This window comes from Dendrobates tinctorius, unplaced genomic scaffold, assembly GCF_039654945.1.
Source record: "Dendrobates tinctorius isolate UK_male_01 unplaced genomic scaffold, ASM3965494v1 ptg000323l, whole genome shotgun sequence".
Lineage (NCBI taxonomy): Eukaryota > Metazoa > Chordata > Amphibia > Anura > Dendrobatidae > Dendrobates > Dendrobates tinctorius.
This window is the reverse complement of record NW_027361990.1, coordinates 436,964-459,690: the sequence shown is the minus strand read 5'-3', so window position 1 is coordinate 459,690 and position 22,727 is coordinate 436,964. Positions and strand designations below refer to the sequence as shown.

Genomic DNA, 22,727 nt, shown 5'->3' with positions numbered 1-22,727 from the left:
GAAATTGTTGCCCTAGAGAAGCAAGTTCTGATCCCCTTTTACCATTAGATGTTGTCATAACTTTGGGCAACTTATTATTAGAGTTATACTGCCTCGTAGTGCAGAAAATGACCTTCAAAATATAGTGCAAACATAATAAGCACACAGTCTACCGCCATGTAGTGCCGTGATGATACTGCCCATATAATACCGGATTTATAGTCCCTAAATAATATGCAGCAAATAAACAGACACTGTAATAATGGAGCTTAGGAAGCTTCTTCTGCAGCATCGGGCAGGGAACCGCAAGTCCATTCCTGCCTAATCAGTCGTTCTCCGGGTCTATGTAGTGCTAAATCCGTGATTTAATCCTTTTCAAAATGGGCTCAAAAGTGTGCTGTCGGGGCATCTCTGCAGGCTGTCGGGGCATCTCTGCGGGCTGTCGGGGCGTCTCTGCGGGCTGTCGGGGCGTCTCTGCGGGCTGTCGGGGCGTCTCTGCGGGCTGTCGGGGCGTCTCTGCGGGCTGTCGGGGCGTCTCTGCGGGCTGTCGGGGCGTCTCTGCGGGCTGTCGGGGCGTCTCTGCGGGCTGTCGGGGCGTCTCTGCGGGCTGTCGGGGCGTCTCTGCGGGCTGTCGGGGCGTCTCTGCGGGCTGTCGGGGCGTCTCTGCGGGCTGTCGGGGCGTCTCTGCGCTCTGTGGGGCGTCTGCGCTGTGTGGTGGCGTCTCTGCGTGCTGTGAGGGCGTCTGCGCTCTGTGAAGGGCGTCTCTGCGCTCTGTTGGAGCGTCTCTGCGCTCTGTTGGGGCGTCTCTGCGTGCTGTGAGGGCGTCTCTGCGCTCTGTTGGAGCGTCTCTGCGCTCTGTTGGGGCGTCTCTGCTTGCTGTGAGGGCGTCTCTGCGCTCTGTCAGGGCGTCTCTTTGCGCTGTGGAGGCGTCTCTGCACGCTGTGGGGGCGTTTCTGCGCGCTGTGAGGGCGTTTCTGCGCGCTGTGAGGGCGTCTCTGCGCTCTGTCGGGGCGTCTCTGCGTGCTGTGAGGGCGTCTCTGCGCGCTGTGAGGGCGTTTCTGTGTGCTGTGGGGGCATTTCTGTGCTCTGTCGGGGCGTTTCTGCGCTCTGTCGGGGCGTCTCTGCGCTCTGTCGGGGCGTCTCTGCGCTCTGTCGGGGCGTCTCTGCGCTCTGTCGGGGCGTCTCTGCGCTCTGTCGGGGCGTCTCTGCGCTCTGTCGGGGCGTCTCTGCACGCTGTGAGGGCGTCGCTGTGAGGGCGTCTCTGCGCTCTGTTGGGGCGTCTCTGCGCACTGTGGGGGCGTCTCTGCGCTCTGTGGGGGCGTCTCTGCGCTCTGTTGGGGCGTCTCTGCGCTCTGTCGGGTCGTCTCTGTTCTCTGTCGGGTCGTCTCTGTTCTCTGTCGGGGCGTCTCTGTTCTCTGTCGGGGCGTCTCTGTTCTCTGTCGGGGCGTCTCTGTTCTCTGTCGGGGCGTCTCTGTTCTCTGTCGGGGCGTCTCTGTTCTCTGTCGGGGCGTCTCTGTTCTCTGTCGGGGCGTCTCTGTTCTCTGTCGGGGCGTCTCTGTTCTCTGTCGGGGCGTCTCTGTTCTTTGTCGGGGCGTCTCTGTTCTCTGTCGGGGCGTCTCTGTTCTCTGTCGGGCGTCTCTGCTCTCTGTCGGGGCGTCTGCGCGCTGTGAGGGCGTCTCTGCGCGCTGTGAGGGCGTCTCTGCGCTCTGTCTGGGTGTCTCTGCGCTCTGTCGGGGCGTCTCTGCATGCTGTCGGAGCGTCTCTGCACGCTGTGGGGGCGTCTGCGCTCTGTCGGGGTGTCTCTGTGCGCTGTGAGGGCGTCTCTGCGCTCTGTGGGGGCGTCTGCGCGCTGTGAGGGCGTCCCTGTGCTCTGTTGGGGCGTCTCTGCGCGCTGTGAGGGCGTCTCTGCGCTCTGTCGGAGCATCTCTGCGCTCTGTTGGGGTGTCTCTGCGCGCTGTGAGGGTGTCTGCGCTCTGTGAGGGCGTCTCTGCGTGCTGTGAGGGCGTCTCTGCGCTCTGTGGGGGCGTCTCTGCGCGCTGTGAGGGCGTCCCTGCGCGCTGTGAGGGCGTCCCTGCGCTCTGTTGGGGCGTCTCTGCGCGCTGTGAGGGCGTCTGCGCTCTGTCGGGGCGTCTCTGCGCTCTGTCGGGGCGTCTCTGCGCTCTGTCGGGGCGTCTCTGCGCTCTGTCGGGGCGTCTCTGCGCGCTGTGAGGGCGTCTGCGCTCTGTTGGGGCGTCTCTGCGCGCTGTGAGGGCGTCTCTGTGCTCTGTGGGGGCGTCTCTGCGCGCTGTGAGGGTGTCTGCGCTCTGTTGGGGCGTCTCTGCGCGCTGTGAGGGCGTCTGCGCTCTGTTGGGGCGTCTCTGCGCTCTGTTGGGGCGTCTCTGCGCTCTGTTGGGGCGTCTCTGCGCGCTGTGAGGGCGTCTGCGCTCTGTTGGGGCGTCTCTGCGCTCTGTTGGGGCGTCTCTGCGCTCTGTTGGGGCGTCTCTGCGCGCTGTCGGTCCTCTGCTCCCCGCTGTATAGTTGTATGTTGTCCCCGTGTTTCATGGGTTCCTCTGGGTTCTCCGCAGACCGTCTGGTAGGGGTGTAGAGTGTCAGCCCCGATGCTGATGGTGTCTGAATACGATGCTATATAAGTGAGTAAAATACTAGCGATATATCTCCACTGTCAGTATACCGCCACATAGTACTAACTGGTAACAATAGTAACTCATGTAATACCACAACATAGTGCTAATGTAATACAGTCTATCTATAAGACCGCCATATAGTGCCAAGTGAATGTTGCCAAATAATTCCTCAAAAATATGCAGTTACCAAATACGACCTAAAAAGCCCAGAAGATAACACCCCAATAGGGTGGTCATCGTACTCTTCTAGTATTCCAAACCTCGGGAGCCCCCCGCCAAGTGGGAGCCCTGGGCGATTGTCTGGATGTCAGCGGCGCACCTCCACCTTGGATTTTCTGTAGGTAATACCTAAAGAATTTTGAGACTGAGGAATTTGCTGAAAAAACAAGAACTTTTGAGGTTAAAAAGAAATCAGTGGAGCGACAAGGACAAGTATTTATAAGAAATCTGTGGATTTGGAATTCTCATCACTAAAGTATTTCTATATAAGTGCTGCAATCTAACACCCGTATATAATACCGCCATATACTGGCAAGATCATACCGCCCACATAACGCCACCATATGGTAACTGCATATTTCCTGCACTGTTCTCTCTTACAGGCGCTGGATACCTCCCCCCTAAGATCCTATCCGACCGTTGTGACAGTGTGCCGCCCTGGTGGCCAGTGTGAAAATTGCAAGGTTTCCTTTTTTATATGTTTTTAATACAGATTGTGACATGATGGGAGGGGGGAAAATATTGGCAACCAATTTTAAAAAATTCATGTGACATTAAAATCTGATTTAAACAATGGCTTCTTTTCTGATGACACATTCCCTTTGAAATAAGTCAACAAGTGAATATGATCTGAACTGCAGTACCGAGAATGGCCACTACATGGTGTATGGAGCTGAGCTGCTGCGGCTTTGCACACTCTCTAGTGGCCGCTCTCGGTACTGCAGCTCAGATCACATTAATGTTATTCGACTGTGTGCAGATGGCATGTGACATCTGCATCCAGTTAGTAGCCACATTGGTAGCTGGCGTGTCACCGCTGCAGCCAGTGATTGCTTGCAGTGGTCACATGTCCATAGCAATGTTTATATGATTGCTAGTGTCAACCATGCGTTCAGCATATCTATGATTAACCTCTTCCTGATATTCCTCATGTATGGCTCATGTCTGGTGTGTGGGTATAGGGTAATCTGACTCTGCTTCATACACCAGGGTGTCGGCTGTGTTATACAGCCAGCGCCTGCCGCTATCCGCAGCCACTGGAAGTAGTTGGGATCATTTTTAGTCTCTGACAGCGGAATTTAAGTGGAGAAATTGTATCCCGCCACCGTTCTGGCTGCCATCTCCCCCTCTCCATCGTGGCCATCTTTGTCCTCCTATGGTGAGAGATTTTACAGGATACGGGTCGAGCGGACAAACGATTGCTGAATCAATGACTATAAAAGAAAAAAAAAGTTTTTAAAACTATTTAAAAACAACATAAAAGTTTGATTTGCCCATTCTTCCTATTTACAAATAAATTGATAAAAAAAAAGCAGATTGAATATTGTCCATAAAAGTCCGATCCATCAGAATGTGAAATTATTTAACCCTTATGGTAAATGCTGTAAAGAAGGGTTGAAACGTCACAATTGCCGTTTTTCAATCGCGATAAATCACACCTCCCCCGAAAATCTATAAATATAAAAAAGTGGTAAAAAAGACATGCACCAAAAGTAATACATAGTACAACGAGTCATGCAAGAAACAAGCCCAGATACAGCTCCAGCGATGGGAAAAGAAACGATGGGTCTGAGACAATAATCACAAAAACAAAATCATTATTAGTTTTTTATTTATTTCATTTTTGTTTTATTTTTTAGAAAGTTCAGAATTTTTGAATCCCAGAATTTCACCCGATGAGCGAACGTTTAGGTTGATAGCGGCCGTTTTGGCTCCTGTGTGTGGGGCCTCGGTTCATTCATGTTGTATTTGGCTGGTGATTGATCTGAGTAGCCAGAATTCAGGACGAATGATGGCGGTAGTTGTGCTGATTCCTGCTCCGTGTAATTGCCGCTATAAATAATGTTCAGCTGAACTGGATAATTTTTTTTTATCTTGAATTTGAGCATTTGGCATATAATGGATGTGATCTGATGGATGTTGTCAGCGTGTATTCTGAGCGGCCGCCGCTCTCGGGGATTTAGCCACGGTTGTTTACACGCGGTTCATCAGTGGCCGCCCCACAATGTCATTAGTCTCTACTGATAAGTCCTGTGTTTGCTTCTGTGACGCCGTCCAGGGAACATTCCAGCGCCTATCTACACGACCTCTGGGACATTAATGGCCCCAAGCCTGGGGGCAACTGAGGAATCTTGGGTATGAGAGTAACCTCGCAGAAGGACGTTTCCTCCTAATCAGCACTGAGTATTGTAAATATTCTACAGATTCTGGTCCATTAGTTCCTACCAGGGTCAAACTGGCCCATCAGAGGATCCCGAGGCCAAAGCCGGATGCAACAACACTTCCAAAAAGTCCAATCTATTTGGAAGGATCTTTGGACTTTCTTAGGGTCTTCTGGTTATCTACAAATAACGTTGACCCGTGTGAATATAATATGTTCTGTATAAATCGAAGTTGGACCGCCGGACTTCTCTACCCTCCCTCCATCTTCCTTCTCCTCCAGACTCCTCTGTCCTCCCTCCATCTTCCTTCTCCTCCTCCAGACTTCTCTGCCTCCCTCCATCTTCCTTCTCTTCCAGACTCCTCTGTCCTCCCTCCATCTTCATCCTCCTCCAAACTCCTGTCCTCCCTCCATCTTCCTCCTCTAGACTCATCTGTAGTCCCTCCATCTTCCTCCTCCAGACTCCCTCCCTCCAGACCCCTCTGTCCTCCCTCCTTCCTTTGTCCTCCTTCTTTCTCAGACTCATCTGTCCTCCCTCCATCTTCCTCCTTCTCAGACTCATCTGTCCTCCCTCCATCTTCCTCCTCCAGAATCCTCTGTCCTCTCTCCATCTTCCTCCTCCTGGCTCCTCTGTCCTCCCTCCATCTTCCTCCTCCTCCAGGCTCCTCTGTCCTCCCTTCATCTTCCTCCTTCTCCAGGCTCCTCTGTCCTCTCTCCATCTTCCTCCTTCTCCAGGCTCCTCTGTCCTCCCTCCATCTTCCTCCTTCTCCAGGCTCCTCTGTCCTCCTTCCATCTTCCTCCTTCTCCAGGCTCCTCTGTCCTCCCTCCATCTTCCTCCTTCTCCAGGCTCCTCTGTCCTCCCTCCATCTTCCTCCTTCTCCAGGCTCCTCTGTCCTCCCTCCATCTTCCTCCTTCTCCAGGCTCCTCTGTCCTCCCTCCATTTTCCTCCTCCTCCAGACTCCTCCTGTCCTCCCTCCATTTTCCTCCTCCTCCAGACTCCTCTCTCTTCCCTCCATCTTCCTCCACCAGACTCCTCTGTCATCCTTCCATCTTCCTCCTACTGCAGACCCCTCTGTCCTCCCTCCTTTGTCCTCCCTCTTCCAGTCCCCTGTGTCCTCCCTCCCTCCTCTGTCCTCCTCCTTCCTTAGACTCGTCTGTCCTCCCTCTCTCTTCCTCTTCCACCATACTGTTTGGGGAATATTTTTTTTCCAGTGGTCTTTCCAAAATGACCATGATGCCATGCCAATCGCCATTATGCCTACTTGTCTGATGGAGACCAAAGGTTGACTCTTTTTGCCTCTCTTGGGTAAATAGGAAGCTATGGATGCACAGATCAGAGCTTGTATCCCCGTGCTGTCCTTTTTTGCCTCTGGTTGCATGTGGTGGACCTCATCTCTGAACTTCCCGAAGACCCAGAGGTCCTGTCGTAGACTATCCCGATGCTCTGTTTGGCTACGTGGGCCATTTCTATAGACATCCAGTGTACTCATGTTCTGATATAGACCTTCATGACGGAGGATGGATGCGTCAGCTCGCTGGGCTCCCTCAGTATTACTTCAGATGCATATGGCGGCAATAATCGCCGCGCGGATCATCTAATGAACGTTATTACAGACAATTACCAATACTTAATTTAGTAACATCTTGTATAACTATTGCTCTGCTCAGATGAAGCATCAGCCAGAAATGTAAAGAGGCTTTCATGTGTTTATCTCCTAAATCTGACAAGATGGAGTTGTTCTCCAGGGTCATTAGCGATGACGGAGAGTTTGGGGCCGCTCGGTATAAACATAAAACGACAAATGTCCACGCCATCATGGTTTATGGCCGTCATGGAGCTGCAGTCACAGTCTGTGGCGTCCGTGTTTTCCTGGAGATGTAAAGTGGTAAACTGAGGCTACAAAGTAATGGGTGAACTAAAGAAGAAAAGGATGAAGTGGCCCGCACTGATCTTTAGTCTGCACAGTCCAGAAACGGCTCGGTCCTGAGGAAATCCTGCAGAGAACACAAGGTTCAACCTCCCGTGGTTGGCTTCAGCCAAAAGCGAAGGCAGAGCTTTGTCATCTCTTTCCACCTGCAGACGGGGCAGTGGGGGGAGGCTCCTGCTGCAGCCGGCGGAGCTCGTCCTGGACACGTAACGATGACCGATCCTTCCTCATCTACTCTGTGGTCTTGGAGGCCTCAAAGCTGAATTGTGCTTTACATACTTTTGATATTAATGCTCCTCTTATGTGCACATCGAAACACACAACCTCATATATTGTGAAGTCATTTTTATCCAATTTTTCCAAAGAAAAACTCACTTATAAAACTATTATATACTACAAAATTAAGGATTTCTTTTTGGGGCATGGGGAGATCAGAAACCCAGGAATGGTGTAATAATTCTGTGACGGTGCCGAAGAGATAGCGAACACATGGACAATGACTTTATGATGGAAAGAACTTTTACAAAAAAGAGATCACAGGGTGTGCCGCTGCTGAGATCCTCCATCGACCGTCTGAAATTCAGGAGGAACCCTGCAGTGTTCAGAGCTCCGACTGAAGCTTGACCACTGAACTCGATGGGCTAGTAGTGTGAGTCCCAGTCATGCCAGGTCCCCCAAAGTCTTGTAGGACCCAACTGAGGGAGGATCCTGAGATATAGGAATCTGTATTAAAGTAATTTAGAGCTCCGAGACCCCCCCCCTGCCACCACCCACTGACCCCCCCCCGGGACAATCTGATGACTCTCGATCTCACAGATGTCTTATTACTGAGATGTTATATGGAGTCTGGAGGGAGGAAGAGGAAAAGGACAGAGGAGTCTGGAGGGAGGAGGAGAAGGACAGAGGAATGTAGGGGGAATGGGACAGAGGAGTCTGGAGAGGGGAAGGGAACAGAGGAATATGGAGGAAGACAGAGGAGTCTGGAGGGAGGAGGAGAAGGACAGAGGAATGTAGGGGAATGGGACAGAGGAGTCTGGAGGGAGGAGGAGAAGGACAGAGGAATGTAGGGGGAATGGGACAGAGGAGTCTGGAGAGGGGAAGGGAACAGAGGAATATGGAGGAAGACAAAGGAGTCTGGAGGGAGGAGGAGAAGGACAGAGGAGTGTAGGGGGAATGGGACAGAGGAGTCTGGAGAGGGGAAGGGAACAGAGGAATCTGGAGGAGGACAAAGGAGTCTGGAGGGAGGAGGAGAAGGACAGAGGAATGTAGGGGGAATGGGACAGAGGAGTCTGGAGGGAAGAGGAGAAGGACAGAGGAGTCTGGAGAGGGGAAGGGAACAGAGGAATCTGGAGGAGGACAGAAGAGTCTGGAGGGCAAGGTAGAGGAGTCTGGAAGCGACAATGGGGCTGGAAAAGGACAGAGGAGGAGTCCAACAATGGCTTGCTCCCTCTCCATTGAGAACACATGCGCTGACTGTACACGTGTATGGGGTCAGTAAGAATCGATGGTAACTGAACAACTGTTTGGCCGACATCTAAGACTGGTTTCAGTTGTGTTTATTCTGGACTCTTCTGTGCCTTCTTATTACAGATGCAAGTTGTGACCCAACTGCGGGATCTGTGAGGTTATCCGGATCCGGTCATTGGACCTGAAGTTGAGCCAGAACGTGCATTTGTAACACACATGTATGAAACTGACCCCGATGAAAGTCGGCTCATCAGTGGGACTGATTGGTCATCTAATGTTTGTGGTTGTGTTTTGGATTCTCCCTGATGGCAGATATTGGGGAGCAGAAGGGTCGGGAATGTTAGATGCCAACTGCCGATCCATTGATCCCATGGGAAATAAATTGCGCCCAGAAGACCTGACATCACCCCCACTGTCCACCCATGAGCGTGTGAGCAAGCCTGCCTATGTGGGGGGCAGGAGAGCTAGCGGTCGGGCCTCGTGGGACCACCTTTAGGTCTGCGCTGCTCCCTCCACTTGTGTAACATGTGAATCGTTGCATTTTAAGTTAACGTCTCTTTTTCTTGCGATTGTTTTGAACACAACCCACCTGTAAATTACAACCTCTCCTGTCGGTGGTGAAACTTGAAGCTTGTGGACCCCATTGCAAAATCTTCCTCCAGACCCCCAACTAGCATAGATCCTTAATAGTAATGGTCTTTTCATATGGTGAAGAGGGACCTTTTGTGTCCTCTGGTCTCCAGGGCCCGGGTGCGATTGCAGTCCCTGCACCTAGTATGATTAAGCCCCAATCTCCTGTCATCCTACAGAAAATCCCATCAAGGTTCCTTTAATATAACTCTTTGAACTTGGACTTGCTGGAGATGGGGCAGAGCGCAGGAGCTGCAGAGATGTCTCCATGCACTTCCTTGTTAGTCAGCAGAGAAGAGGCTGAACTTGAGCATTTAGTGATCACATTGTGGATGTTCTTGTTTGTCCTGGGCACTGCTCAGCATTATTGCACTCATGTGCTTCTGGTGTTCCCTCTCCCAAGGCTTCTCATTAGCTTCAGAGTCAGCAGCGTGATGTGATTACATAGACGACTTCACAGAATATACAGGGAAAGGCTGGGATACAGGAGTCGGAGGATAAGGTAGGTTCTCTGGATAATGTGCTGGCTTTGTAGTAGAGCTGAATTTGTCATTTGTTCGGGGTCTGCATTGTTTTGCAAAGAAATAACTTGGACAGAAGTTTAGTATCATGTGTTGTGACTTGTGAGACGAGGTTGCACTGTCTTGTGTCATGATGTCTGGTGTCAGCTCGCTGCCCCTCTTACCAATCAATCCCCCCATAATATCACTGTCATCCCAATGTCTGCTTCATACACAGTATTTGCTACAAAGTTCTCACTTTTGTTTGTTTTGTTGTTGTTTTGTTTGTTTTATATTTAGCTGAAAACTTTTCATTTGCAACATTGTATCCAAAAGTGATAAAAAGTTTCTGCAGGCTTCCTGGTTATTGTGCAGTACAATGCAGCCCTGTCTTTAAACGTAAGGGGCTCGGGGGTCTTTGTATTTCTAAGAAACCATGTTAAAATCTGTCTGCAAAATAGTGAAGAGTGCCTAAGAGCCGGAAGGGTTAAACCTGACAAAACTGGTAGGACGAGGCAAGGAGTTGGGCCGGTACCATGTCTGCTAATAAACGCCATCACATCCACCCTTGTCGTGCTCAGTGAATCACTTATTCATTATTTCTTTGCAAGGTTCCTATAGATTCATTAGCTGCAGGCTTTATCCGATGATGAAAGCAAAGCTTACACTGACGATGGCATTTCTTACTATGGATTAGAGACCTGAGAGAAGATTATATTGTCCGCCCAATCTCAACCGTAACATTAGGAATGGGAAAGAAATCCTTCATTCTGGTTGGATGTAAAGAAGCAGCTTAGAGCGCCCCCTATAGCAGCAGTTTGGACGTGTAGTCTGGAGCCCCCCTATAACAGCAGTCTGGAGACCCCCCTATAACAGCAGTCTGGATGTGCAGTCTGGAGCCCCCTATAACAGCAGTGTGGATTTGCAGTCTGGAGCTCCCCCCCCCCCCAATAACAGCAGTCTGGATGTGTGGTCAGGAACCCCCTATAACTGTCTGGATGGGTATTCTGGAGCCCCCTATAACAGCAGTCTGGATGTGTAATCTGGATCCCCTCTCAAACAACTGTCTGGATGTGTTGTCTGGAGCCCCCCTATAACTGTCTGGATGGGTATTCTTGGGCCCGCTATAACAACTGTCTGGATGGGTATTCTGGAGCCCCTATAACAGCGGTCTGGATGTGTAGTCTGGAGCCCCCTATAACTGTCTGGATGGGTATTCTGGAGCCCCCTATAACAGCAGTCTGGATGTGTAGTCTGGATCCCCTCTAAAACAACTGTCTGGATGTGTAGTCTGGAGCCTCCTATAACTGTCTGGATGGGTATTCTTGAGCCCCCTATAACAACTGTCTGGATGTGTAGTCTGGAGCCCCCCTATAACAGCAGTCTGGATGTGTAGTCTGGGGCCCCCCTATAACTGTCTGGATGGCTATTCTTGAGCCCCCTATAACAGCAGTCTGTAGAAGAAAAAAGCAGGAGATGGCGCTTCCTTCTGTGATAGCTCAGAGATAAAGAACCGCCATATGGTCACCGTGAGGTGTTGCCCTGCCCAACGCCATATAACGGTGTATATGCTGCGGAGCGCTGTCGTGTCCCGGTCACCATTTCCTCCACATGAAAGTAAGGAACCTGAACAGTGGATCCAGGGAGGTTCGGGAAATATCCTTGGCCATTGATCATCACCGTGTGGAGCTGTGAGTTTGGTGGTCCGCGTGGATGGTATAATATACGTTTATTTGCAGTAGGCTATGATAGTGCAACCCGTTTCAGCCTCAGCACGGGGTCTTCGTCAGCCTAAGCCCCTCGCACTGTGTTATACAGCCAGGGGCTGAGATCCACTGGAGATTGGGAAAAAACGCATGCGCACGAAAACACAGACAAACGCATGCAAACGCAAGACCATGCGTACGCCATGTTAAACATAGGTACGCATACGCACAATGCGTTGCGCACAAAAACGCTAATGTGATACCAGCCTTATACGGTTCCATGGATGGAAAAGCTAAAAGTAACAGGTCTCTAAAAGTGGTGACACAAGCCATTTTTTTTTTTTTTTTTTTTTTACAAACTGGAATGTTCTTTTTCTTTCTCGTATTCTCGTATCCATTATATGGTGAAATGAATCTTGTCATTCAAAACTTCAACTCTGCCCACAAAGTAGCAGAACCTCATATGGCTATGTCAAAACAAAATGAAAAATGGTTGTATCACTAAGGGGTTAAACTATTAACCAGTGCTGCGCTGGAGGACTCCACACATCCACTTTTTACATTGTCTACCATTGATTAAAATGGACTCTGTGTAGTACTGGATATTTCCTGTAGTGGCCGCTGTGTGAAATGTGTCCACTCTCTGCAACGATTACATGATCTGATGGTTGCAGGTTCTCCTCTACACAAGCCATTCTGATCAATTGGCTTTTGTAGTGGCTGAAGCTTATTTGATCAGCAGCACTGCTTTTGCAATCCTGGGGCCCTGGGTTCAAATCCAACTAAGGACCCCTTCACCCATCCATTTTTCATGTCCATATGAAGTGTATTCAATGGTGGTGCGCACATGCCAGATTTTTCGTTGTGTGTATGTGAAAAACCCACAGACATGTCAGTTTTTTGTGCATACCACGGACAAAATGCGTGCCGCACACTGATGACACATGGATGACATCCGTGTGTCATCAGCGTGACACGTACTGGCACCTGGGAAGCAGAAGTACAGTTTGTGCTGTTCCCAGGTGCCGGCTGGTGAAAACATCTCTGATCATTGTCATCTGCTCTCCCTGAGATCAATGCGACCAGGTGACAATGATGGGAGTTACATTCAGCACCCCCTGCTGTGTGCTTCTTGTGTAAAATAAAGAATTTTAATAACTGGCTTGGGCTCCCTTGTAATTTTGATAACCAGCAGAGGGAAAGCCCACAGCTGGGAACTGATGTTACTAATTTGGGAGAGAGGCCAATATGCCAAAAAGGTTCCCAGGCCATTAATACCAGCTCACAGCTGTTTGCTTCGTCTTTACTGGTTAGTTTACAGGGGAACCCCAGAAAAAAAATGACTTAGGGTCCCCCTATAAATTCAGGCTCCAGTTTTTTAAATTCTTAGATTAGCCTGCGAAGGGGCCAAAGATATTGGCCCCCCTTCCGAGGCTAATAGCGTCACCTTCAACAACCCCAGAATGGCGCATCCATCATCCATAAGATGCACCAAATCTTGCACTTAGCCTCGCTCTTCCCAATTGGGCTGGTGCCGCGGCAAGTGGAGTGATAGGGTTGGGGTTGATGTTAGCTTTGTATTGTCAGTTGACATCAAGCCCAGGGGTTAGTAATGGAGAGGTGACTATAAATCACTGTCAGTTGTTCACACGCTTAGCCGTGCTAGCGGTGATCTCATTAAGCTGCCCGTGGGAACCGCAGATTCAGTGACCTGCGGTAACCTCAATTACATTACCACAGGTCACTAAAGCTGTGCTCTGACACTCAGCTCTGTGTCTCCTGGATGTCAGGCTGATCAGTCGCATCATGCCACCATTCAGCAAGGCATCCAGATGAAGCAAAGATGGATTACAGTGTAGGACACGTGGATTATCGTCAGACAGGGGAGGAATATGGTGTTTATCGATTTTTTTTTTTTTTTTTTTTTTTTTTTTTTTTTTTTTTAAAGGATTTTATTCTAGCACTATTTCAAAACTTACTTGGGGTTAGTAATTAGGGGGTGTCTTATAGATGCCTCTCCATGATAAACCACTGGGCTTGATGTCAGCTGACATGAGCCCCAAACCCCACTTGCCACACCACTTAGCGGAGGCTAAGCTCCAGAATTGACTCATCTTATGGATGCGCCATGTCTGGGTGTCTGAGAGCTGATGTTGTTAGTCTGGGAGAGTGCCAGTATCCTTGCCCCCTTACCAGGCTATTAATATTAGCCCGCAGCTGCCTGTTTAGCTTTTTCTGGTTTTTGACCCCACATCAAAATTTTTCGAGGGTCTCCTATTATATTAACCAGTAAATGCTAAACAACATTTATGGCTATTGTCCCTTTTCCCAGAATATTAACATCGGCTCCCAGCGGTCAGCTTTCCCTCTGCTGGTTCAAAAACCCACGCCCTTTTTTATAATTATTTTATACACTATGTACACAGCAGGTGCTGAATTCAACTCCCATCATTGTTGCCTGGTTGCACTTATCTCAGGGAGACCAGGCGACAATGATGAGAGCTGCCTTCAGCAACTGGCGCCTGGGATCAGTGCAAACTGTACTGCTTTTCCCAGGCGCCAGTACGTGTAACGCTGATGTGACTCACGGATAGCACACGGATGTTACATCAGTCCTTACGGTTGGCGCACTGACATGGACGACGGATCTCACCAGTACTGAAATCGCCAGGACGGGTGAAGGAGCCTAAGGGCAAGTCTGCATGGAGACTGTACTTTCCTCCAGGTTCTCCATCTGGCCCTGTTGTGTAACTGAGGGCCACCACAGTACAGCGCTATGGAATATGTTGGTGCCATATCAGAAATGAGGGCTGTTGGCAGATTTTTAGAAGCAATGCAGGAAAAGCTCCATTTTCATTGAGGACCTGATGTGATGTCCTCGTGCTAGGACTCCGTCATTAATTATCCAGAGCGCAGCGTATAATTACCGCCAAGCATGAAGCTCGTCCCTTATAATGACATGCGTTGTAGAAGACGCTGCCACCTGTATCCTCGTGACCACTGACGGCTGATTGTGAACATGGCCGAGGTTTCACGCTTACAATTAAAAGTCCATCTGCTCAGAGCTATTTGTGGCGCAGGTTCATGTCGGGATCTTATCATCCAGGGGACGAGCCTGCAAAGCTGCCAGGCCGAATCCTGATCTGACGGCCTTTACTGAATGTGCTTGTCTCATTGTTACCCACAGCTTCAGTACGGCAAGAAATTATTTTTATTATTAAGTGCCTGTATTTTTCACAGAATAATAAGAATTTTTTATACGGATTTTATTAGTAATTTTAGACTTGTCTTCTTCATCTTCTAGGTATGAAAGTACATGGCAGAAAGAGTTACAAGTGATCTGTCAGTGAGCTTGTTCTCTGGTCTGTAATCCTCATCTCCCTGCATGTGAACCAGATGATCAATGACCAGATGATAGACCATCAGATCAAACTCATTTACTGGTAACTCATTCTGTTGCCTATGTATAGTGATACATAGAGGATGGAGAAGAGATCTAAGGGTTACAGACCAGGGAACGAACTCACTGACAGATCACTGGTAACTGATTCTGCAGTTTATGCACAGTGATGCATAGAGGATGGAGAAGAGAGAGCAGGATTACCGAACAGGGAACGAGCTCACTGACTGATCACTGGTAACTCATTCTTCTGTCTTTGTACAGTGATGCATAGAGGATGGAGAAGAGTTCTAAGGGTTACAGACCAGGGCACAAGCTCACTGACTGATCAATGGTAACTCATTCTGGAGTTTATCCACTGTATATATAGCTGTATTTTTCCAAGCAGAGTTGGTGACCATTTCATTGCTTGGTGCCTCTACTGCATTGGTTTCTGTGACTTCCTGAAAGCACAAGTTTCTTTTAGCAAAAGCGCATTTGCCGTATTCATATGTCCAGCTGCCATTGTCTTGGCTGTATGTTCAGATCTTTGGTTGGCAGCATACTCCATGGATAGAGGACAACACCTGTGGATCTCTGCTTTCGTGGTGACCGGTGGCATCCAGGACATCCCCACTTACCGCACATTCAGAGACCTACGTGCCATCAATACCCAGCAGCTTTTAGAACAATCTACACTCATCTTTAGCTCCGATCTCCTCCCTAGACGCAGAACGACCCGACCCCGACAGTGGCAGCTGTGGCACATGGCAAACGTGTTTTTTCCAGCGGTGCACCAGGGGCCGAGCGTCTTCTTTCAGCAGAAGACTTCATCCACTATAAATTCATGCTCAAAACTTATAACTGTTCTTCATCTGGCCAAACAAGTGACTTCACCGCCCTCATCACATTACTATCCAACAATCCAAAATTACTCTTTGAAACCTTCCTGAGCCCAAAAGTACAGGCCCCGGTCACCAGCGCTGATGATCGGCCACTGATTTCCTACAAAAAAAATCAACCACATCTGTCAGGACATCTCTGCATAATCCTTTCAGAGCCTGGATCCCCTTCACTCCCGAATCTATCACTTTCCATCTTTGAGCCTGTCACAGAAGAAGTGACCCGGCTCCATGTTTCTGGTCGCCCTACAACCTGCCCTACTGACCCTATTTCCTCACATCTCCTTCAGTCCCTCTCCCCAACTGTCACCACCTAACTAAAATATTTAACCTCGTTTTGCCCGTTGAAGCGCAATTGGCGTGAAACGGCAGTTGTCCACAGTTCACACATCTCTCCTGAGCCTATGCTTTTTATCTGAAAATAAATTCACTTCTTCAGAACGGTGAGTGCCATCCCTTTTGTTCTTTTTCATATAGTGTAGCTATACATGTTTTTCCGCACTATAGTGCACATCAAGGTGGCGGCAGTGGTGCCAAATTTTCTTCTTTCTTCTTGTACTGTCCTATAACCCTTTTGCTTAAATGCCTTCTGTGGACCAGAGCTGTGCTGCTAACTGTAGACCTGTCTCTAATCTTCCATTTATCGCTAAACTCCTGTAATGCTTGGTCCACTCTCGTCTGAGCCACCATCTCTCAGATAACTCTCTTTCTTGACCCTCTACAATCCGGTTTTCGGTCTTTACACTCTACTAAAACTGCCCTCACTAAAGTGTCTAATGATCCACTAACAGCTAAATCTAATGTTCTCTACTCCCTGCTGATCTCCTGGATCTGTCTGCAGCATTCGACACTGTGGATCCTCAGCTCCTCCTCACTATGCTCCGCTCTATTGGCCTCATGGACACAGTTCTGTCCTGGTTCTCCTCCTACCTCTTTTCCTGCTCTTACTCCTTTCTTCTTCCCCTTACTATTGGGGTTCCTCAGGGCTCCTCCTAGGTCACCTCCACTTAGGCCTGTTTCACACTTCCGTTTTTGTGTCCGCCAAACGGATCCGTTTCCGTTTTTTTGACGGAAACTGATGCAAACGGATCCGTTTTTTTTTAAAACGGATCCGTTTTTTTGACGGATCCGCGGTAACCGTAATGGAAGTCTATGGGACAAAAAAAACGGATCCTGCAAAAAATGGCGGATCCGTTTTTTTACGGAAAACAACGGATTTTGACGGATTTGAAAAAACGGAAGTGTGAAACAGGCCTTAATATGGGGTTTCCTAATGGCTCAGTCCTAGGTCCCAACCTCTTACTGTTGGCGTTCCTCAGGGCTCAGTTCTAGGTTCCCTCTTCTTACTGTTGGGGTTCCTCAGTGCTCAGTTCTAGGTCCCCTCCTCTTACTGTCGGGTTCCTCCGGGCTCAGTCCTAGGTCCTCTCCTCTTACTGTTGAGGTTCCTGAGGGCTCAGTTCTAGGTCCTCTCCTCTTACTGTCAAGGTTCCTCATGGCTCAGTCCTAGGTCCTGACCTCTTACTGTTTAGGGTTCCTCAGGGCTCAGTCCTAGGTACCTCTCTTACTGTCGAGATTTCTCAGGGCTCAGTCCTAGGTCCTCTCACTGTCGGGGTTTCTCAAGGCTCCTAGGTCGCCTCCTCTTCTCTCTATACACTGCCTCAATTGGACAAACCATCAGTAGATTTGGTTTTCAGTATCACCTCTCTGCTGATGACCCCAACTATACATATCATCTCCTGACATCACCCCCCATTTCTAGGGATACCAGAGATTGTCTGTTCGCTGTCTGTAACATCATGTCCTCCCTCTATTTGACGCAGAATCTCTCCATGATTGAAGTCCATGTGTTTCCTCCTTCTAGTAACCTACCTATACCTGATATTACAATTACCTTGGGTGGTTCTACCATAGCTTTCAGCAGCACGCTCGCTGTCATGGGGTCATATACAGCGGGGCAAAAAAGTATTTAGTCAGTCAGCAATAGTGCAAGTTCCACCACTTAAAAAGATGAGAGGCGTCTGTAATTTACATCATAGGTAGACCTCAACTATGGGAGACAAACTGAGAAAAAAAAATCCAGAAAATCACATTGTCTGTTTTTTTTTCATTTTATTTGCATATTATGGTGGAAAATAAGTATTTGGTCAGAAACAAGCAATCAAGATTTCTGGCTCTCACAGACCTGTAACTTCTTCTTTAAGAGTCTCCTCTTTCCTCCACTCATTACCTGTAGTAATGGCACCTGTTTAAACTTGTTATCAGTATAAAAAGACACCTGTGCACACCCTCAAACAGTCTGACTCCAAACTCCACTATGGTGAAGACCAAAGAGCTGTCAAAGGACACCAGAAACAAAATTGTAGCCCTGCACCAGGCTGGGAAGACTGAATCTGCAATAGCCAACCAGCTTGGAGTGAAGAAATCAACTGTGGGAGCAATAATTAGAAAATGGAAGACATACAAGACCACTGATAATCTCCCTCGATCTGGTGCTCCACGCAAAATCCCACCCCGTGGGGTCAGAATGATCACAAGAACGGTGAGCAAAAATCCCAGAACCACGCGGGGGGACCTAGTGAATGAACTGCAGAGAGCTGGGACCAATGTAACAAGGCCTACCATAAGTAACACACTACGCCACCATGGACTCAGATCCTGCAGTGCCAGACGTGTCCCACTGCTTAAGCCTGTACATGTCCGGGCCCGTCTGAAGTTTGCTAGAGAGCATTTGGATGATCCAGAGGAGTTTTGGGAGAATGTCCTATGGTCTGATGAAACCAAACTGGAACTGTTTGGTAGAAACACAACTTGTCGTGTTTGGAGGAAAAAGAATACTGAGTTGCATCCATCAAACACCATACCTACTGTAAAGCATGGTGGTGGAAACATCATGCTTTGGGGCTGTTTCTCTGCAAGGGGCCAGGACGACTGATCCGGGTACATGAAAGAATGAATGGGGCCATGTATCGTGAGATTTTGAGTGCAAACCTCCTTCCATCAGCAAGGGCATTGAAGATGAAACTTGGCTGGGTCTTTCAACATGACAATGATCCAAAGCACACCGCCAGGGCAACGAAGGAGTGGCTTCGTAAGAAGCATTTCAAGGTCCTGGAGTGGCCTAGCCAGTCTCCAGATCTCAACCCTATAGAAAACCTTTGGAGGGAGTTGAAAGTCCGTGTTGCCAAACGAAAAGCCAAAAACATCACTGCTCTAGAGGAGATCTACATGGAGGAATGGGCCAACATACCAACAACAGTGTGTGGCAACCTTGTGAAGACTTACAGAAAACGTTTGACCTCTGTCATTGCCAACAAAGGATATATCACAAAGTATTGAGATGAAATTTTGTTTCTGACCAAATACTTATTTTCCACCATAATATGCAAATAAAATGAAAAAAAACAGACAATGTGATTTTCTGGATTTTTTTTTCTCAGTTTGTCTCCCATAGTTGAGGTCTACCTATGATGTAAATTACAGACGCCTCTCATCTTTTTAAGTGGTGGAACTTGCACTATTGCTGACTGACTAAATACTTTTTTGCCCCACTGTATGACACAGAACTTTCCTTTATTCCATATATCCAATCATTCGCTCGTGTCACCTGCACCTTAGAAACATCTCCAGAATCCGACCTTTTCTCACCGTCGAAACTGCAAAAACTCTTACTGTCACTTTTATTCAATCTCATCTGGATTATTGCAACTCTCTACTGATCGGTCTCCCTCTAACCCATCCTGAATGCGGCAGCCAGGGTTGTATTTCTGTCCAGCCGCTTCACTAATGCCTCTGCCCTGTGCCAGTCCTTGCACTGGTTACCAATCCACTACAGAATACAATACAAACACTCAGCCACAAAGTTCTCCACAGTTCTGCACCATCCTACATCTCCTCCCTCATCTCTATCTCCCTACCTGTGCTCTCTGTTCTGCTACTGATCTGAAACAAAGGCCGGGGTCACACTAAACGTAAGGAAAATCGGTCCGAGTCTCCCTGCCGAGAGTTGCACAAGTGTTCTCTGTATGGTCATCCGTGTGTAATGCGTTTGCAATGCGATGATGCCATTTTCTTGCACCTATGTATCAGTAGGACATGTCTATGGCTGCACATTTCACACTGATTTTCCACATTGAGTTTAATGGCTCAATTGGCTGAAATGAGGAAAATGTGTGCGTATCTGTCACAAGCTAGACGAATGGTCCATGTGGTGTCCGGGTTTGTCTCGCACCAATAGGCTTGCATTGGAGAGTCTCGGATGATATACGTGGACAATCACAGCATGCTACGATTTTACACATGTCGAATACGCCTGAGAAAAAATACGGTGATGTGAGCTGCCCCATAGATTAACACTGGTCCGAATGCTGTGTAACGTTCTATCGCATTGCACTCGTCTGTATTCTACGGTAGTGTGACTCCGGCCTAACATCCTCCATAGTCCAAACCTCGCACCTCCGCTTCCAATACTTCTCTCGTGCTGACCCAGTTTTCTGGAATGCACTAACCCATACAATCTGACTAATGCCTATCCCCCATGTTTTTAAGCATGCGTTAAAAATACACCTCTTTACACAGGCCGATCACCTTATTACACTAACCTAAACCTCCCCCGAACCCTCCTTCTAAATGTTAATCATAATCTGCTCCCCCCTATTCATCTGTATCCACATCCTCCATGCAGCCAATAGCACACGGTGAGTGAACATGTACTGATCCCGGCTGATGACCGGATCATACATGTACATATACAGATCCTGGCTGATGACCGGATCACACATGTACATATACAGATCCTGGCTGATGACTGGATCATACATGTACATATACAGATCCTGGCTGATGACTGGATCATACATGTACATATACAGATCCTGGCTGATGACGGATCATACATGTACCTATACAGATCCTGGCTGATGACCGGATCATACATGTACATATACAGATCCTGGCTGATGACGGATCATACATGTACATATACAGATCCTGGCTGATGACCGGATCATACATGTACATATACAGATCCTGGCTGATGACCGGATCATACATGTACATATACAGATCCCGGCTGATGAAGGATCATACATGTACATATACAGATCCCGGCTGATGACCTTGTCACACATGTACATATACAGATCCTGGCTGATGACTGGATCATACATGTACATATACAGATCCTGGCTGATGACTGGATCATACATGTACATATACAGATCCTGGCTGATGACTGGATCATACATGTACATATACAGATCCCGGCTGATTACCGGATCATACATGTACATATACAGATCCTGGGTGATGACTGGATCATACATGTACATATACAGATCCTGGCTGATGAAGGATCATACATGTACATATACAGATCCCGGCTGATGACCGGATCATACATGTACCTATACAGATCCCGGCTGGTGACGGATCATGCATGTACATATACAGATCCTGGCTGATGACTGGATCATACATGTACATATACAGATCCCGGCTGGTGACGGATCATACATGTACATATACAGATCCTGGCTAATGACTGGATCATACATGTACATATACAGATCCTGGCTGATGAAGGATCATACATGTACATATACAGATCCCGGCTGATGACCGGATCATACATGTACATGTACAGATCCTGGCTAATGAAGGATCATACATGTACATATACAGATCCTGGCTGATGACGGATCCTGATGCTTTATATGAAAACCCTCATTTATTATAATGACGGCACAGTCTTCCTATTGTGTCCCCTTATTTCCTTGTAGATTTTAGCTTGTGATCGGGACCCTCACTGCTCCTGTAACTGGTGACCTGTGTTACTTAGTGATGTCTGTTTGTACATGTCACCGCTTATTGCACAGCGCTGCGGAATATGTTGGCGCTGTAGGAAAAAAATTATTTACTGTTGTTGCTAATGAATGTAATAGAATATGGCTAGAGAATTCCATGATGTTAACCCCTTTTTTCTTTTTTTTTTTTAAATTTCCAGGTGAAAAACTACGGCAATCATGGCTTCGGATGCCAGCCATATGCTTGAGGCGGCCCTGGAGCAGATGGATGACATCATAGCAGGTATGGGTGTGCTGTAGACATCAACTAGTAATTAGTTATACCACTTTACAGAGATTATTCTAATGTACTGACCCCAGGGTCAGCCAGCTGATTAACTAGAAGCCAGTGTGGCGATCAGCCGATCACCAGGGATCCATGTCCAGAATCTGTTAGTGATTAGCTGATTCACCTACAGGTGAAATGCAGTATTACACGCTGGCTATCCAAATGAATATCGACCCAATATACGCGGATGTGAAGGGACTCGACAGTGCAAATTGTAAAAGAGGGCTGAATTGAGGACTCCATTATGTCATGTCCCCTAATAGGATACATTCTAATGAGACGACCACTCTATTGTATCAGTAGTGTCTCTGCTTCTTCATCAATGTGACATTTTTACTTATTACCAGTGATCATTTACAACTCAGAAACATTAAGAAAAAGGGAAAACTGAAAGGGTAGTAATTCTGCTGCAGACAGGGCAGAGGGGGGAGGATCCTGCTGCAGAGGGGGGAGGATCCTGCTGCAGAGGGGGGAGGATCCTGCTGCAGACAGGGCAGAGGAGGAGGATCCTGCTGCAGAGGGGGGAGGATCCTGCTGCAGAGGGGGGAGGATCCTGCTGCAGACAGAGCAGAGGAGGAGGATCCTGCTGCAGTCATTGGTCTTACATCTACACACAAGACAGTGAGGAGGACATGGCCGATTTCCTGAGACAGAGAAGATTTCTATTATGCAATATTTCTCATTTTTAATTGTAATATGAGATTAAATAGGATGAAGGAAAAGGATGTTATGTGGAGAGGATGTGCCTCGAAATTGTGTTTTCTTTGTTCATTTTCTAAGTTTAGTTTTCCTTTTAAGCCAGTTTCACATTATGAAACGCAGACTGTGCTTGGATTAGATGTTAAAAGACCCCATCCCATCATTGATGTCACTCCATGACCCATCTGCTTCATAGACTTATATGAGGCCGTTAGTGGAGGTCGGGAGGCACAGCTGTCCGGTTGAGTGTTCAGATTCAAGCGATGGAGTCTTGTTCCTTTAAAGACCTGCGGCCTCGTTTACTGTGGAATTTTACCGGACGGCTCGTTCTGCCTGCGTGAAGCTCAGTAGGTGGCATTACTTCTACTACACATTCACAAAAGCTGCCAAGTCAGCAAAGTGCG

General features: G+C 48.1%; 1 protein-coding gene across 9 annotated transcripts in view; it reads left to right on the top strand.

The window, feature by feature from the left end:
* Positions 1 to 22,727, top strand: part of PPFIBP2 (PPFIA binding protein 2) — a 157,294-nt gene that overhangs the window by 29,715 nt on the left and 104,852 nt on the right. For 5 of the 9 annotated variants that reach the window (XM_073561626.1, XM_073561617.1, XM_073561622.1 and 2 more), the window contains one exon: positions 21,497 to 21,579. In XM_073561626.1, coding sequence (XP_073417727.1) covers positions 21,516 to 21,579 — 64 coding nt within the window. In that variant the 5' untranslated portion in view covers positions 21,497 to 21,515. Of the gene's footprint in view, positions 1 to 3,205; positions 3,287 to 9,411; positions 9,511 to 14,878; positions 14,949 to 21,496; positions 21,580 to 22,727 lie in introns of those variants that run through there. The other 4 variants (XM_073561620.1, XM_073561621.1, XM_073561618.1 and 1 more) reach the window with 4 other exon arrangements.